This window comes from Brienomyrus brachyistius, chromosome 2, assembly GCF_023856365.1.
Source record: "Brienomyrus brachyistius isolate T26 chromosome 2, BBRACH_0.4, whole genome shotgun sequence".
Taxonomy (NCBI): Eukaryota; Metazoa; Chordata; class Actinopteri; order Osteoglossiformes; family Mormyridae; genus Brienomyrus; species Brienomyrus brachyistius.
This window is the reverse complement of record NC_064534.1, coordinates 21,223,034-21,241,329: the sequence shown is the minus strand read 5'-3', so window position 1 is coordinate 21,241,329 and position 18,296 is coordinate 21,223,034. Positions and strand designations below refer to the sequence as shown.

Genomic DNA, 18,296 nt, shown 5'->3' with positions numbered 1-18,296 from the left:
CCCCGCTGTTCCCTGGCTATCGGAGCTTCTTTCTGCAGGCTCCGAGGCGGGACGGCCCGGCGGGACAGCCTGCGCGGACCGCCGCCAACCGGCACGGCGCGGGCATTTTTAACAAGATTTCTGGGGGGCATTTTGGAGAAGCTGAATTAACACTACGGCCAATTTGCCAAATCTTTTGGCTTCATTCAGGAAGGGGAGTGCCTGACATGATGTCATGGGGGTGTGGCCAGTTCTCTTGGACAATACCTTGTGTGGGGGAGGTGGGGTGCTGCAGGAACAGATTTTGAGCTACCAGCTTACAAAAGGAACAACGAAACACACTAGCTACCTCCGTCTATCATCCGCACGGGACTCGCAGGGCAGACAGGTCCCTGGAACGCAGAAATGGGGGTCTTGCGCTTGGGGGGGGGGGGGGGGGGGGAGACGACAGGTGGCTGATGAGTAACAACAGGTGTGCTTTTCGATAAGAGCAGGAAAAATAAAAATAAAAGCAGGATTGGCTCAGCAGCTTGAGTCGCGACGATGTGCTGATTTGCCTATGAAAATAGCACTAAAATCAACATACCTTGTGTGCAAATGTCTGCCTGATAAGTCTTGGGGGGGGGGGGGGGGTTCTGTCTGACAAACAAATAAAACATCATGTGGGCAGGACACATGTCATCTCCACCGCCTAGACCCGCAAAAGGACAGAACAAGAAAAATAATATTCACACTACTACCACTACTACTAACTTACAATAAGGAAACAACAACAGTAACGCTGGTCCATGATGCATTCACACCGACACTCACACACACACACTCACTCACTCATCACACACAGGCCGAGAGCAGCAGAGAGCAGGCTGGATAGTGTGACACCTGCGCGCCCCCCCCCCCCACAGCCGACAGCCTAACCACAGCAGGACATGCGACAGGGTCCCGGCCTCTCACCACCGCAGTGCTCCCTGCTTTGGGAGGGTGGAGGCGCATAACAGAGATGTGAGCGCATGCTGCCACTGGGCTCCTGGGGGGTAACGGCAGCCTGCGCCGTAAACACAGCCGCACCTCCGCTGGCGTAATTACAGAGCCGCCGCAGTGAGGCCGTCCCTAGCTGCTGGGAGGTGCGTCTTCGTACGTCTGCTCCATCTCAGACGGCGAGGGGAAGGGGAGACAGAACATGACAGGGAAATCAAACGAGCGACGGAGTCGGGCGGGACTCCCAACAGTGGCGCCTGGGGGTGAGGGGGGGGGCGATTCGCCAGTCATTAACAGGCAAACAGGAGAACGTGACCTACTTAGGAACTTTTTACCACGTGTGCCAACGTGCGTGTGTGTGTCTCTACGTGGGCGTCTGAGGGTCCTATCGCAGCTCGGGCGCGTCGCAACCAGCTAGCCGCACCCCCCAGAAGAGAAGCCACACGTCGGGCGGCCTGCAACCCCGGAGTCACTCGAAAGCGAGGACGGAAACGGCAAGCGCTGCATGGGAAGCCATGCGCGGCACACAAATTACGAGGCTAGAGCCGTTCATAATTTACTGACGATGATGAAAACCAGTGGTGTTAAAAACAGAGATTCAGACCTAAAGTCAGTATGGGCGGGGGGGGGGGGGGGGGGGGGAGGTGTACATTCTTACTGTTTGTCTCACAGTCAGAGATGCGATCCCGCAATCCACCAGGGCCATGAAAGAAACATTTAGCTGCGATGTAGCGCAGCCGCATCGCCCTGGGCTCGCTTTAATTCGGGCCTTTGTTTACTGTGAAGCTGAGCTCCTGGGCTTTGCTGAGGCCTGCGGCTGTCTGTCTCCATGCAGCGGCCTGCGCGGCGCCTCCAGCGATCCAGCACTCGCCTTCCCTCTCGCAGGTCGGCCAAAGCTCGTGAGACTACAGAGAACATTACAGTACAGGTAGTTCTTTTTTGCCTCCCCCCTCCCCCGCCCTCCCCCGCCTCCCCCTCTCTGTGAAGATAAAATAAACCCAGACAGGCCCTGTTTCAAGGCACAGACACGCTTTCTCGGCTGTGCCGAACGTGACGAAAGCTGGAGTCGCAAGGATGTAAACACGGCGATGGGGAGATATTGCACCTTTTGTGAGGACGCGGGCGGCGCTGCACCTTTAAATGAGGCGGACCGGACTCCTGCGCGTGCGGCGGAATTAATAAGCTGTGATATAATAAATCGAGGTGATTTATCGCACTGCCTGCACTGTATAATCGGGCTGTGGCAGTGCGGGGGAGCGCGAGCCCTGGCCAGATACGGGCGCCATCTTTAATTCAGAAACGCTACAGTGGCACCAAGCCGTAAAGGGGGAGCGTCTTTCTGTTTTACGCAGCTGAAAATGCTATTATGCTCCCCGAGTGTGTGGCGGGTGGAACGGCACAGCGGGCAGGAGTGCTACCAGCCATGTCGCTTCACGTCAAAACGCTCTGCTACGGAGCTTAACAAGCTCTTAATGTGGCTTTTAACGTACTGGGGAGGGGGGCGTGGCCAAGCCGGCTGCCGCCCTCCCCCCCGTTAGGTCCCGTGGGAAAAGGCCACCCGTCGCTCACCCCACAAATATCAAGCGGTCATAAATTACGAGCCGCCAATTAGAGGCATCCACCCGGCCACCGATAGAGAGCGTGTTAATTTGCTGACGTCAATCGCACACCATTACAGACTATAAAAAGTCCATCAGGAGTGAGGGGCTGGCTAACACCCCCGGGAATTCATTACCGCTGTCGTTAGGGGACGTAAGCTGTCATCCGCGGCTTTACATGCATGTCACTTACGGCGGAGGTCCCATTACCGCAGGTGCATCTCAGAAAATGAAAAACTTGGGAAAAAAAATGGAAAATTATATTTACACTCACCCAGGGGACTGAGGAGTGAACACAAAGCAGAAGGAACCGTAGAGACGGAACCGATGAAACCGGAACACAGACGGTGGGTGGTACTGGATAACCAAACTGAGCAGGACATCGCAAGCCTAACTGGACTGGGTGGCCCGGGCCTGGGGGGCCCATCGCCGTCTGATAGCGTAACACTCCATTCATTTCAGGATAATTCTGCTTATCTTAGGGGCAGCCGGCTTAGCAAAGCGAAACCGGAAGGACGGAAGGAGCTAGTCCATTTGCTATCAGGGACTCTCAAAAAAACGACTGAGATCCAAGAAGACGAGGCAGACAATGAAGTCCGACGTGAGCCGCATTTCGCAGAGCAGAAGCCTGAAGTACACTTAAGAGTTACGTTATCCGGGTAAAGCGCGCAGGCTTAAAGGAGAGGGGCAGGCATGCGCTAATTCACCGCGACGCTCCCTTGCATTCAAGCGGCCTCTCCCTGGATACCCTTTGTGCTAACGGCCTTTAATGCGGATCCTCCGAAAAGCGAGAATCAAAGAGACGCGACCCAGCAATGACGACAACCCGGACGGACCCTTGGGCCGACTTCCAGCGGCCCACAATGCGCCAAGCCTTCATCCATGGCTGCTGATTGATGCGTTATGGCCACTGTTGTGGCTAACAGCAATTTTTATCTGTTGCTAGCGGCAACAGTGCAGGTCGCCGGTGGGAGGGGGGCAGCAGGCCTGGCTCTGAGGCAAGCTCGCACATGGGGATAAATAAACAGGCAGGGGCAGAGCCGACAGCAACATCTCCACTGGAAACACTGAGCAGTGTTGGCATGGTGACCCCGCCCCTCTGCCTGGCTGCATTGGCCCCACCCCTTTGACCCCACCCCGCTGGTCTGCTGCCCTCCTTTACTAATTTTGTAATAGGGGGCCACCAGCACATGGCAAATGAAGGGACACAGGAGACAATGTAGGGGAGGGGCACACGCTTCCAGTGGGAGGACAAAGTCCGAGTGGGAGACACTGTCTGAAACAGCCCACGAGATTCTTTGAAGAAAGCTTAAGTTTTGTACGTGGCCAACAATATTATTATGTCTGAAAGATGCACAACCTCCTACATTCAGACCAAACAGCTATAAATGGAGGAATGGTAGACAGTTGGCTCATCTTCCCTCTACGGCCGCATGGGAAACTCAAGGAAGAGCGGCAGAAGGGATTGGGGGCGAAATGCGACATCTTCTGAAAGAGCTGAACGCCTCTGACAGCATGCGGCCAATGGAAACCGGCGTTTAGATGTGTCAGGGCCGACGGCATTTCCAGAACCCGCAGGCAGCACCAAAACGGAGCCTTCCTTATCACAGAAACGACGTCTGCAGCCGGGGGCAGCTCGCTGCGGGGGGCGCTATCGCTTCATCTCAGAGAAAGGGGGCCGTTTATTGAGAGGCGCAGCCTCTGAGGGCCGCCGGGGAGATGGGCGGTGAGATAGGCGCGCCGTGCCGCGCTGACATTTCGCTGGCCGTTTAGGGCTATCTCCAGAGGCGAGATGAATCACGGGGCCTGGGGCACAGCACTGTCATAAAGCGGGCAGGTGATGGAGCGGCGAAATGGCTCCATTTAAGATGCTCTCTGCCCGAGATCTGAGAGGCCATAACGCCTTCTACGCAAATGCCAGCCACCTAAATTTGCTCCGATGTGCTGTGGAGCACACGGCCTCCCCCCAGACAGGAAAGCACATCCTGTTTGTCGCTGAGCAGCAGGCGGGAGAGAAGAGCCCCCCCCCCCCTCACCACCCCCACGCAAAGAGGATGACAGCACTGCCCCCACATCTTTCTGCAAGAAGATGTCCTCAGCTTCCAGCCAATTACCTCTGAAAGACACGACCCTGGAGCCCTTTGTGACACCTTTTTAACATCCTAACACTCCTTTCAGACTGCCCCCCCCACCCCCACCCTTACCCAGGAGGGGGAATTAGAGTCAACGAGCTCTGTCATCCACCTGAATCATCTACCGACACCCCGCAGATCGCCCCCCAGCGCTGAATATTCTTCCATCATTCACTACTTCTTTCCAGAAGCTTCTTACTCCTGCTCCTGCCGATTCCACCAGGCCCGGTGACCTAATCACCATCCAGTTAGTCACCGCCGAGACTCGCTCCTCGCACAGCGAGTCTCCTCAGATCCCCGACAGCGACAGATCTGAGTGCGGCGGTAGCAGCCAGGTGGTGACAGGTTTGTGTGTAACTCTGACAGCAGCTGCATCATTAATTAGGTATGATATATCTGATATACAGAAAGCCGGCCTGTGTGTTCCAGTATCCGACATGCGTGAATCAGATAAACGCCATCAAGGGCCCTTTAATTCCCCATATGCTAAATGCTTAGCGGCTGATGCTAATTGTATGACACCGTATTATGAATCCTTCCGCTTTCCTGCTTATGATGTTTACAAGCTGCCTTGTTATCTTATGTTACTGAAAGGCTTTCATAACGGGGGGGGGGGCGGTGAGGGGAGAAGTTCCTCATTGTCGTATTATAGGCCACATGCTCTCAAAGCACCTAACAGCTCTCCTGCCGTGAAAATCTCACAACAAAATTCTCGACCTGTTGATCGTAGGAATGAGCAGGGCTGGGGAGAGCGTCATACCTGGCGGGCCGGTATAAACACACTGCGTATTCGCGACTTCAGCTTTAACAACAGAGTCGGAGGCTAATATGCAAAGACGCTGGTAATTAATGGGAGCGCCGGGCTGACTCCCTGATAGCTACCGCATGAGCCGCACTATAAATGAGACGGTAGCTCAGACAGAGACACACCAGGCAGGGAGGAGCTGTCTATGCATGCAGAGGGTCTATTTTTACGCGGGGGCACTCGGCGGTAGGAAAAGACGCGCGTTTGAGTCGCGGCGTAGGTGTCGCTGTGAACCTTTGCAGGCGGCCCTCATATTCGGCGGAGGAGCCATATGGCCAGGGATGTAAAAGACACTTGCTCACAACGAAAAAACAGCATTGAGAGATTTGTGTCACACTCCCCCCAACCCTGCCCAACACATGCTTGTTGACAGATCCCTCCCCCCCAACGCACACACACTTGGTGACAGATAAACCCACCCCCCTTGATGTTTTTCTGAGAAGTGGGACTCGAGATGGAGATCTGCCCGCCAGACTAGCCATCAGATAACCAGTCTTCTGCGAGTTGTGACACATTGCTCGTGTGCCCCTCCCCCCATCGTCCCCCTCCCCGGCCCCCCTAGCAAGCTTCCTGCCAGCGCATGCCCTTCTCACCCCGCCAGACGGCCCCTAGACCAGCAGATAAAAAAGCCTGGTGCCCTGAGAAAGCAAAGCAAGCACCTCGCCTGGTTCAGGTCCGAGGGCGCCCAGAGGTGGGGGCGACTGTATAATAAGAAGGAGCAGCTTCGCCTGACCCTGGCAGACACCCCCCCCCTCCACTGTCTGTTCATTTCCTCCACCTCCTTCCCTCTTTATTTTTCTCGGCCTTGAAGAAAAGGGCTTCATCCGCAACATTTTCTCTTCACACTTACGATAAATGCCTGCAAAGGCTTGCGCATCCTGCCATCCATCCATCCATCCTGCCATCCATCCATCCATCCATCCTGCCATCCATTTTCTGAAACTGCTTATTCTATTCAGGGTACTGGGGGGTCTGGAGGCTATGGGCACAACCCAGGATGGGGGGCCAGCCCATCACAGGGCACACGCACACACCATTCACTCACACAAGCACACCTACAGGCAGTTTGGTACCTCCAATAAACCTCAGCATGTTCTTGGACTGTGGGAGGAAACCGGAGTACCTGGAGGAAACCCCATTATGACATGGGGAGAACATGCAAACTTCAAATGCATGGAACCCTGACTGAGACTCAAACCCTGGTACTCCCGCACAGATGAATACTATTTATAGAGTCACAAATGAAAAGACCGATCCATGGCAGCCTATTCAATAGAACAACACGCGTTTCGGTGTGACGGTTGGTAAAGTTGACGTGAACGCAGAGCGGTACTCAGACGACGCCTTTGATCAGCCATGACGATGATCCATGGAAATGTTCCTTAACTGAGCAGAATTTCGTCATTAACAGATGCCGCTGCCACCAGGATGTTCAGAACCCATCAGCACATGGAGACCAACATTCCTACCCATCCATCTACAGGTAGATAACGGCCGGTGAGAGGGTCACTTACCGAGTAGCCGTGGCCGGACAGAGACTGCGCGGAGCTCTGGGGGTGGAGAGAGAGAGAGAGGGAGAGAGAGAGAGAAGCGGTGAGCTCCCAGAGCAGCATGGGCAGCAGGAGCCTCACCCCCCCCCCCCCCCGCGTTACCCATCTGGGCCCCCCGTGGGTTCAGAAACAGCCACCTTCCTGAGGGTTTCAGACACACCACGGTGTCTGGAGTTTACGCGGAATGGCGGAGCAGACGGCGGTGGCTCTGCGGCTGAAAGCGCCTTGTTAACGAGGGAGGTCAGAATGGGCAGACTCATTAAAGCTCACAGGAAGACCACAAGTGCAAACATAACAGCTCAGTGCAACCGTGGGGAGCAGAGAAAGGAAGGTTACCACGGAAGCGAGTCTGAAGGCAAAAGCGGGTCTTACTGTGTGCCTAATAATGTGGCCACTGAGCGCCTGTCTGTGTGTCTGTGTGTGGGGGGTGGGGGGTGTATATATTACATTGTGACATCTAATGATGACCTTGTGGGGACCATTTTCATTTCCAAGGGAAATTTTATAAGAATGTGTTACTGCAAACAAAAGGTCAGGGCTGGGTAGGGTTACGGTCGTCATTGTTGGGATTTTTGGGAGTTTTTCGTATAGAGATAATGCAGAGTCACAAAACATGTGGTGCCCAGCAGCAAGCACAGACATGGAGGATGTGTCTGCTGTCTTAGGAAGGGCTACAGGAAGTACTCCCCCAGGCAGGACACCAGGGACCCCCCCCCTTCCCTATTTCCCTTAATTTCCTGATTTGATTGGCAATTCCACCCTATTCTCTGAAGGGCTTCACTCCTTCCGCTTCTGCGTTTTCCAGGCCGGCAGCTTCTTCCCTCCCACCCTCACTGCTCTCAGCTGCTGACGAACATGGCGGCATCACCAGAATCTGAAGACACCCACACTGTGCCAGGTAAAGGTACCCCCCCCCATGTCAGAAGGCCCTCAGGGTGGGGTAGCGTGGAAACAGCCAGAAATGTGCGGGGGGGGGGGACAAGGGCGGGGCAACGCGAGAGCACCGAGTTTGACCTCGGACTGGGACGCCGGGAATCACCCTTACTGACTGGAGCGGGAGTTTGTCCGGGAACGAGCCTTATTCAATAACAATAAAGGACAATTCATGCGATTCTGTTCGGCTGAAGGAGGAGGAGCCATTAGATGAGTCTCTAAGCCGCAGGGCTAAACGCTTCCCCTAAAGGCCTGTATGCAGGCCTCTCTACGGGCCAGGGAGGCACCCAGGAGTTCAGAAAGGATTTAGGGAGCTGTCCACAAAGAGAAGGGGGGGAGGGGTCGACCAGCTATTCAGGGTTAACTAAACAGCCCAGAGAATAGAAGTGTTTCCTCACCAAGGGCCTAATCTTCTCCCGCTTCCACACCCCGTTCCCTGGCAGTGACAGGAGGGGCGGGGCACGACTCACCCACTTTCCCGGGGGGTTCAAAGGGCCAATCAGAGTGCAGTGGAGCATGTCCCTGGGGGCCCAAATGGGGCCCATGGGCTCTTTCATATCAGAGTGCTTTGAATCCCTACCCACCTCGCACCCGCCCCGTTCCTGCCCTGGGTACTCCCCCTCATCCGCCCCCAGCCTCCCATCACACCCCCCCCACCCCCAAAGCATCGATTGTAGACTCCATCTGAAGGCCGCATTTCCTGCGATGTTAATTGATGCGCAGCTGCTTCAGCTAATCCCTGTTTTCGCTGTTAAAAACGCTGGAGAGGCTTGTAAGCTATCTCCCTTCTCCCCAGCAGTCCCACACAAATCCCTTTTAGCTCCATCATCGCTTGAGGGTTAAAGCTGACTCCGATGACATGGCGGGGGGGGGGGGGTCTGTCACATACAACAGCTGGGCCACTCGCAGTAATTTTATGCAAATTACCAAAACTATCTCCGCCGTACAAATAATTTGAAGGAAATCTGCCGACAGTCGAGATGAGGCTTTCTGAAATGTAACCAGCAGGGGGCGATCTGGGGGCTGGGCTTTGGCTGGGGTGCTTAGGGGGCAGACAGATGGATGCAGCCATTCCTTGTTGGTCACCTAACTGATGATCAGAGTGCCTCCCAATATCCAACACCCTCTCACCCCTCCCCCAGAGGCAAACACTCCCGCCATATTTCGTACAGAATTCCCAACCACAATCTTAACAGGTTAGTTTAAAAAGAGGCCAGGCCTCCTTCAGTTACCGCTATTCGGAACCCAGTACGCGGCAGCCAATCAGCTGTCCAATCAGACTGCCGATTGTGTGGGCGGCCCATGGCAGACAGACTCATAGAGGGTTTAGTGCTCAGCACTCACATTTCTGGGGCTGTGCGCCAATGCCCCTCAACTCCCAACCACTGTTAGGTCAATAAAGGCTAACAACCCCCCCATCCCTGGGATCTCCAGAACTTCTCAAATTTCTCATTTCCGAGCCTATTAGCATATGGATGAGATGGGGGGGTTAATCGGGAAGGTCCCAAGCCACCACAAGGTCAGGTGACCTGGGCAGTATGGAGTGACCTCGACACTTGACCGCAGAGACGGACAGCTGTGCTTTGGGGTATTTCTTTAGGCGCTCCTGCCCCCTGGATCTAGGGCTTACCCTGAAGGCCCGCACCTCCTCACCTCTCTCCCATGACAGGACAGCCAGCACAAAAGAATAGCGCAAATTCTTCTCGGGGGGGGTGGCATTCATGTGATTAGTGTGGTGTGGGTTTTTGAGTGGTGGTGGGTGCTTACCTCGCTGAGGGGCTCTCTGGAGTCACTTCTCTGGGGCCCGTTCCACTCCTGCAGGGCCTCTCTCCCGCTGTTCCTCCCTGGGCAGACCCCCAACACCTTCATCTGTAGGAAAAACAAGAGAGCGGGGGGGTCGTAAACACCTCATTGAAAAGATTCTCTATCACCCACCCCCGTAATTTTCCTGGGTGACACCTCTGGAAGCCCAGCATGGGAAGCCCAGAAGTGGCTGAAGGTCGTGACCTCTGACATTCACATCTGGCGTTTGTCGGCTGTGCATAGATCAGCGGCGTGACAGAGCTGGGCAGCTGCAGCGGGGCGGACGGGCCCGGCATGCGATGAGCTTGGCATGGGACGAGCCACATCACCGGCATCCCTGCCGTAAATCAGCCAGATCGCCTCCGCGATTAACCTTTCCCGGTAAATTTCAATTACGGCCCCGGCGGAGTAAAATTAAAAGGGTCATCCGGCGATGTGACAGGTCCGGCATGAGGCCACCTGGTGACGGGAGGCGGGGGCGTCCGCCCGCTCGCTCCCTCTGCCAAGCAGCGGCGAGCCAAATGGACACGATTCCCCTTAATTATGCTAACGCACGCCAGGCGGGGCCTGGTGATTGGACAAATAAATTAGCTCTGACATTTCGTAATGCCATCACATCGCCGAAAAACAGCACGAGGACCACAAAGGAAACGGCGAGTTCTGCGACCGCTGGTGATTAAGGGTGGCGGTGCAGACGCAGCATGCAGAATTACCGGAGGCCCTCATGCTCATGCTAATCGCGCTGAAAGGAGCTGCTGAGACTTGCTTCAGACACCCTGGTCGTGAGGCGCCATTTGCTGGCTGACTGACGAGCTGCAAGTCACCCGTAGCTCTGTTAACAGGACACTGACTCAGGATAATTAAGGCTGATAGCCAGGAGAAACCTGTCAGGCCTCCATACTTAGCTGGAGTCACTAATCAGGACTGATTATCGATCAAAGTAAAGGTCCAATTAACAGCAGCATTAAATAGCATCCTCTTTACAAGTGTTTACTCTCCAGTCTGCTGCTTTCAGGCCTGTGTTAAAACTAACTACGACTAGAGCAAGAATCTCAGGACTAGACGTCCGTACCGTGGGGTCACTGTCAATATGCTAGGGTGTGGTATGTTGGCTATTTCCCAGGAATTACTTGTTGGAAAGAGCACCACCTGGTGGTTGGGTTGCAAGACCAGGCCACTCGCTGGGGAATGATCTCCTAAGAGCCTTGAGCTCCCTCAGAATGTAGGTCCTTCTCATAGGCACAGATGGCAGGACCCACACTGGTGACGGATATGGATATTCCAGTCCGACGGATCACTTGGGATGCGCCCGCTTGGATAAGATGGAGAGCATGGGGGCAGAGGGCCGGGGGCAGGAGGGGGATGTCTGGTTTTAAAGGTCTTTTGCTCCTCTGGCTCTCATGCTGACAGGGGCACCGTGGCGGACCTGTGAGGTCTTTGCATTCACACCCCCCCCATGACCCCCCTCACGCCGCAGCCCTTGAGGTTCTGCTCAGGAACCATCCCTATGTCAGGCCTCATTAGCGCAGGTGGCCGCTCAGGCCAGCCGCACCACGTCCTCGCCACGGAAAGAGCCCGGCGCTGCGGGGGGGGGGGGGGGGGCGGGGGGGGGGGGGGGGGGGTGGGCGCCAAGGAGACGGATCCTTCCTCTAATTTGTTCTGAAAAGTGTCCTGCGCAAAGGACCCTCACCCCCATTAACCCAGGCAGACGGGCCACCGTCGCCAGGGGAGACGTCCGCCTGGCGGCTCGGCGGTACACCGTCACCGGGCCGCGTCGCGCCGGCTCAATCTATCGGCTCATTATCTGCCGCGCCGGCCGGGGCCTGCAGAAGAGCACTTGAGGGCCACAGGCCAAATTGATTCATCTGCCTTCATTTTGTGCTGGCCCCGGAGAGGCAGCTGTTTGCAGACGGCCCCTGGCTTTGTTCCTTGCCCCCCCCCACCTCTGCAGCGCACACCCAGAGCCCCTGGCTGAAAATTAGCCCAAGGACAATGCATTACGTTTACTTCGGGGAGACCAAATGGATTTTGCTTTTTATTTTAGACGAGTCCCTGCACATCCATTAAGCGTCTTAACCATGTATTATTCATGTGTGCCGTAATGTACTCGCACACACAACACGGGGGCACATTTTTAAAAAGTTCTAAAGCGCCTCCATTAATTCCTCCTGTCCCTCCCCTCCCTGCCACTGGGCGCAGGTCCCCACTGAGGAAGAGCAAATCACTGACTTGTGCTGCTGCGTCTCTTGACACGGATGGAGAAAATAAAACCAATGTGATTTTGATGAGCATGCTGAGTGCATGGAGAGAAAATATGTTGTGCTGCATCTGTAAGGAGGAGCCTATACCCGAACCCAAAGAAAAGCCTAACACCAAGCCTCCCACTCACCCTAAGCCCAGCCTCAGCACCAAGCCCCATGCCAACCCTAAGCCCAGCCTTAGTTCCAAGCCCCATGCCCACCCTAAGCCCAGCCTCAGCTCCAAGCCTCACACCCACCCTAAGCCCAGTCTCAGCTCCAAGCATCACACCCACCCTAAGCCCAGCCTCAGCTCCAAGCATCACACCCACCCTAAGCCCAGCCTCAGCTCCAAGCATCATACCCACCCTAAGCCCAGCCTCAGCTCCAAGCATCATACCCACCCTAAGCCCAGCCTCAGCTCCAAGCCCCATACCCACCCTAAGCCCAGCCTCACCTCCAAGCCCCATGCCCACCCTATGCCCAGCCTTAGTTCCAAGCCCCATGCCCACCCTAAGCCCAGCCTCAGCTCCAAGCCTCACACCCACCCTAAGCCCAATCTCAGCTCCAAGCATCACACCCACCCTAAGCCCAGCCTCAGCTCCAAGCATCACACCCACCCTAAGCCCAGCCTCAACTCCAAGCATCATACCCACCCTAAGCCCAGCCTCAGCTCCAAGCCCCATGCCCACCCTAAGCCCAGCCTCAGCTCCAAGCATCATACCCACCCTAAGCCCAGCCTCAGCTCCAAGCATCATACCCACCCTAAGCCCAGCTTCAGCTCCAAGCCCCATGCCCACCCTAAGCCCAGCCTCAGCTCCAAGCCCCATGGCCACCCTAAGCCCAACCTCAGCTCCAAGCCCCATGCCCACCCTAAGCCCAGCCTCAGCTCCAAGCCCCATGGCCACCCTAAGCCCAGCCTCAGCTCCAAGCCCCATGCCCACCCTAAGCCCAGCCTCAGTTCCAAGCCCCATGCCCACCCTAAGCCCAGCCTCATCTCCAAGCCCCATGCCCACCCTAAGCCCAGCCTTAGCTCCAAGCCCCATACCCATACTAAACCTGGCCCTCTGAGTCGGACACAGCGGCCTTTGGAATGGCTGGTGAGTGAATGAGATCAATAGAAAGGCGCAAACAGGAATTAGCTTCAGGGAAGCGTGAGATGATTGCAGGGGCCTGGATGTGTTTGCTAATCCTGCCAACCTACTTTAACACCTCCCTCCCCCCAGGGAGACCCCTGTTCCTATATCAGAAACCACAGGCCCTCCCCGGGATAAAATCCCTCCGAGGGCCCCCCTGGCCTCTCTTTTCCCACCTCCCCAATCACACAGCCATATGCCTCCCAGAGAGAGCACCTGCTCCTCTACATGGGACCCCCCCTTCTCAAACCACCTGTCCTGGGGGGGTAGGGGGGGGCAGGATTCTCCCCCCCTTGCCTGTTAGAGAGAGTAATTAGAGCAGAGCTGTCCCTCCCCCAAACCACCCATTACCACATGTCCCCAGACGACTAGCACTCCCCCCCCCATGAGGAGATGGCCCCACTACTGCTGCCTGTCTGTTGCCTTGGAAACCACAAACCTGCTGCAGTGCTCAGCCCCCCCCCCACCCACCCCCAACCAGGTGCACACAAGTTGATCCTGCAAATTATGCAGTGGTGTGTCAAACTTGTGAAGCACTTTACTGCCGAAACTCTGAATTAAGGCAGGGGCGTCCCCTGAAAGGCTCTGCATTCAGACCATGCCCTCCTCGTGCCCATAAGCCCACACCCCATGATCCAGGGTTTGCAAGTCAAAAGGCCCCCAGTATCGCATTCGGGACGCAAAACAAGATGCGGACACCCCAGGCAGGGGGACAGAGAGCGGCTGGCGGTATGGTGTGCTTGGGGCTGTTTGCTTAAGGCCGTGCTCGGTCATTTTAAATGTAGCTTAGCTTTCGGGTAACACTCGCAGTGTCGGACAGCTACTTCAAACCTGTCACCCTCTGCATATCCTTCCAACAGCACAGCGCCACCTCAGTTCAGAGTTGCTTTCCAGAAACGGGCCTTTTTAACGGCCCGTGGAAGAACATCATTTCTGTTTTGGGCCCATGGGGGCAGCAATGTTATCACTGAACACTCTGAACATACAACTAACATTATAATGAACAAACAGGTGAGTCTTGTAGCTGTGTGTTTACCTGAAAAATATGCATGTGGCAGCAGGCCTATGTGTAAGCCCTTTTAAAAAAGAACTCACCCCTATCACGACTGAAATAAAAATGAAGAGGGATCCAGGACAGAATCACAGGCAGATTAAATTTACTATGCATTATTACAACAGTAGAACAGCCTGAAGCGTGACCACCTTCCTCACTTGGCTGCAGAAGTTTAAAAGGGGTCATGGTGAGTAAAGGAGGGGCCTTCAGGGAACCCCTGACCCATGTCAGAAACTAGCATCACGAAACGTGAACCTCTCGTCATCGCTTAGAACCAGCCTGGTTGATCCCATTTGAACAGATCACATGGACTGTGGCATCAACCCAGAGCGGGACGAGGCTCAAGGATGGGAAATCTCCAGATACTAGGTGGCATCCGGAACTTTTCCCACAAGCGGGGGAACTTGCCACACCTGAACGCCGAGAAGCTGCCACCATCTTAGATTACATTTAAGGGGTTTGGCGGAGGCCATTGAACGAGCCAGAGCCGCCCAGCTACAGTCCTGAGGGTTCAACTTTTCGTGACATGACTGTGCAGTGGGAGGGCAGGAGAAATGAGGTTGGATGAGGAGAACAGCGCAGGTCAGGGCTGAAGGTCATACCCTCAGCCCGAGGAACTCCAACCAAAATCTGCACTTTTGTTTGCACTTTCAAACAGAAATGTGACCTATATGATACGTTGATGAAAAAGAAGAAAGCCAGTCAAAGCAACACAAGCAGACAGAAATGCCAGCACAGCCACGCACACTACAGGCCAAGCCCCACTCAATGTCCCACTGAACCCATGAGGGCCCGATCTTCTCTGTTAAACACAGGGTAATTAATAGATTATCCCCAGTCAATGATGAGGTGACACGTCGCCTTCACATGCAGGGGCCCGTAGGGTGGTGCTGGGGGCATTCACAGAAAAGTCCAGAACACCACACAGCACACACAGCTCCTGGGATTCAATTTGGCTTTTGGGGCAGTATTTCCCAAACCAGTCCTCGAAGACACTCACACAGCCCACATTTTTACTACCAGAAGCTGGGAGAGAGCAAAAACGTGGACCGTCTGTGGATCCCAGATGACCGGCTTGGGGTTAGACGATCACATTGCCCTGGATTCCATAGAAATGCAGAGGCTCTTCACAGGGAAAACATGTCCATCTTGCTGACCGGGCAGAAACATTCACGGTTATCAACCCAGACAGCTGACGGCACCACAGAGGCCTAAAAACCCAGGTCTGTTCCTGTAGGGGGCTGTTTCTATAATGTCAGCAGGGCACACACCCCCCCCGAAAGCAAAAACAGCCCCCTACCCCAGTAGATACAGGAAAAAAAAAACACAAGACCCCACAGCAGCGCAAATCAATAGACCGCTTATGTTCACATTAAAGCCAGTAGAGAAACTTTTATTATTTAGATTTTATTTCTACCAGAGGAAGGTCTTATGGGGGGTAGCTGGCCCACGTTAGGAGAAAGCCTGCTGCCTGGAGTTAGGGGCTGACATTAAAAGACTCCCCAGAAATCATTTACCCGCCTCGCAACCATGGAAAAACTGCCTTCTGTCAACCGTTTGGAGGCAACGTACAAAAGCCACAACGAAAACAAGGCCGGGATGGGGAGGGGTAGCGGGGGGTCTGTTCATGTCTCGCTTGTAAGCACATTCCCACAAACGGCTACGAGTCTCCTCTGATGTTTTTTTGGATGGGGGGGAGGGGGAGCCAAAAAAGAACCGTACCCACAATGCACTGCATAGATGAAACAGGCCAGCTCTCACTGTCTGTCTTCTCAGACTTGGCAGGTTCGGAAGAAGACACCACTTTAAGTTCTGCCAGTCAGTGGACAGAAGTGGACCTCCGCTTTAGGCCCGTTTGTGTGTCAGAACTGTTGACAAGGACCAGAAAAGCAGAACGTGCTTTCCAAATCATCTGGAGGTGAATGTAGAAAGATAAAAAAAAGTTCCTTAGGAGAGGCAGACGTGCAAAACCTCCAAGGGGCTTCACCACCCATCCAGATCCTGGCATGGTTACTAAGGTCAGATTCGGTTGGGTTAACAGCCACCCGTCTCGGCAGAAAAAGGCCAGTGGGGGAAACAGCAACTTACAGAGCATACAGGGGATTTAACCCCCTGTCTTCATGGGCCACACCCCCAGGGGCGGAGAGAACGAGCCATAGGCATGGGTGACATCGGTAAATATCATGTCATTGGCTGAGAAGGAGAGATGGTGGACGGCCCGAACACGTGAGCTCTGCCTGGCGATGACATGTGCCACAGAGCCACACCGCGGGGCGAGCACCAGCCCAGAGTTGACCAAGACTGGGGTCAGCCTCCGACGTCGCAGGGTTAGGGCAAAACGAGGACGGATGGGGGGTGGGGGAGGAGAAAAATCAGTGGGAAAGGAGGGAGCTCGGATCTGCACATAGTGTCGCACAGCCCACCAGGAGCAGCTGAAGTGGATAAAGGAGGCTCTCTGATATAATGGTGGATGCTCTCAAGCGAGTGAGTGTGAGGAAGGATTTCATCCTCAAGGGCAACGGGGATAACGGAAGAGCTTTAAAATAGTCCAGTCCGACTCACCGGGAGGAGAGAGCATGGTGAGAAGGCCGGAGGACAGTGGTATGATTTAATATGGACAGTGCGATTCAGGACCAGGAATAAACTTCCTCATAACTGTTTAACCTGAGCAACAATAAACAGATGATATGAAACAAGAGGAAAAACAGCAGGACTTCAGGCAGGGAGAGCAGCTGGATCGAGGTGGGGCTGTGATCCCATGCTGGAGTGGAGGAGTAAGTGACTGAGGAGGGCCTTGGAACATGGCCGGGCGCACCTAAGGGCTGGGGGCCTTGGTGCAGACACCAGCCTATCCCAGGGCCCCTTTGGACACCTCAAGATGTCGGGAGCTGCCCAGAGAGCAGGCCCTGCCACACTGGAGCAGACTCTCTTCATTCAAACAAGAGGGTTCAACTTGCATGTAAATCAATACCAGGAAATGGTAACTCATGGGGTGGGGTCACATGTGTCCACTTTCGCTCATCAGTGTGCAAAAAAACCAAATGAGCCCCGCAGTGACCGTCACTACTGCTCCCAGTGCACATGGGATAAACGGGAAAGGAGCTACAGAAGACAGCTAGGAGTGACTCTGAAGGACTCCACACTCCCACGTCTCCTTCACTGGATGGCTGGGAGGTAGGTACAGCTCTCAGATCAAACACCTGGAACTGCACGCAGACACCGATAAAACAATTACACTCTTTATATTAGCGTTTTTTGTTCTGAGAAACAGTTTTGGTCATATTAGACTAGCAAAACAAACGGCTAGACCGCAAAGCACCATGGGATACAGGCTGTCACTCTTGGTATCCTTTGTATCATGGCTCACATTTAATGAAAAATGAGGCATATTCCGGGATAGCCTGTCCGGGGCCATGCAGGTTGGCAGATTTTCCGGCATGATTCCAGCCCTCGTCAGATTTATCGCAAAAATAAAATTCACCATATGGATGTAACTTCCAAGGCAGCAGCTGATGTTTTGATGAAGAGCCCAGGTGAGGTCTTTCGCCAAGCAAACGGTGATGTGACGAATTTAGTGCAGAGACACAACGCTGGCCAATAAGCCCCCCTCACCTTTATCATTAACAAATTCTAAAACAGCCTAATCACGGTCACAGCTGTCTCTTAATTGAGCAACCATCTGTGGACTAAACTATCAACTGCATTCAAATATTTGATTAATGCTGCTGCAAAGGCAAACGCAAAATGATCTGTAAATTAACCCAATTAATTTAACAAATTAGGTTATTATATTTGACCATTAATATTGTGCAGTCTGGTGTCCTGTGGTTTGGGAACCGCTCTCCTGGTTATGAAGGCTGGCTGCCTGCCTCCCAGAAGATGGGAGGATCAAGTGCAGACGCGGTAAACGCTCAATCAGCAGACGCCACATGCAGTCCGAGCGCTCTGCAGCGCCCCGCGATGCCGGGCCTCAGCACTCATACCTCCAAGCGCTCTGCAGCGCCCCGCGATGCCGGGCCTCAGCACTCATTCCTCCAAGCGCACTGCAGTGCCCCGCGATGCCGGGCCTCAGCAGTCATACCTCCGAGCGC

The 18,296-nt window shown here is 54.5% G+C and overlaps 1 protein-coding gene across 4 annotated transcripts in view; it reads right to left on the bottom strand.

Moving 5' to 3' along the window:
• LOC125717921 (autism susceptibility gene 2 protein-like) overlaps positions 1 to 18,296 on the bottom strand; it is a 150,316-nt gene that overhangs the window by 118,786 nt on the left and 13,234 nt on the right. For all 4 annotated transcript variants that reach the window (XM_048991312.1, XM_048991305.1, XM_048991298.1 and 1 more), the window contains exons 2-3: positions 9,743 to 9,844; positions 7,007 to 7,042 (exon numbers count right to left, since the gene is read on the bottom strand). In XM_048991312.1, coding sequence (XP_048847269.1) covers positions 7,007 to 7,042; positions 9,743 to 9,844 — 138 coding nt within the window. The remainder of the gene's footprint in view (positions 1 to 7,006; positions 7,043 to 9,742; positions 9,845 to 18,296) is intronic.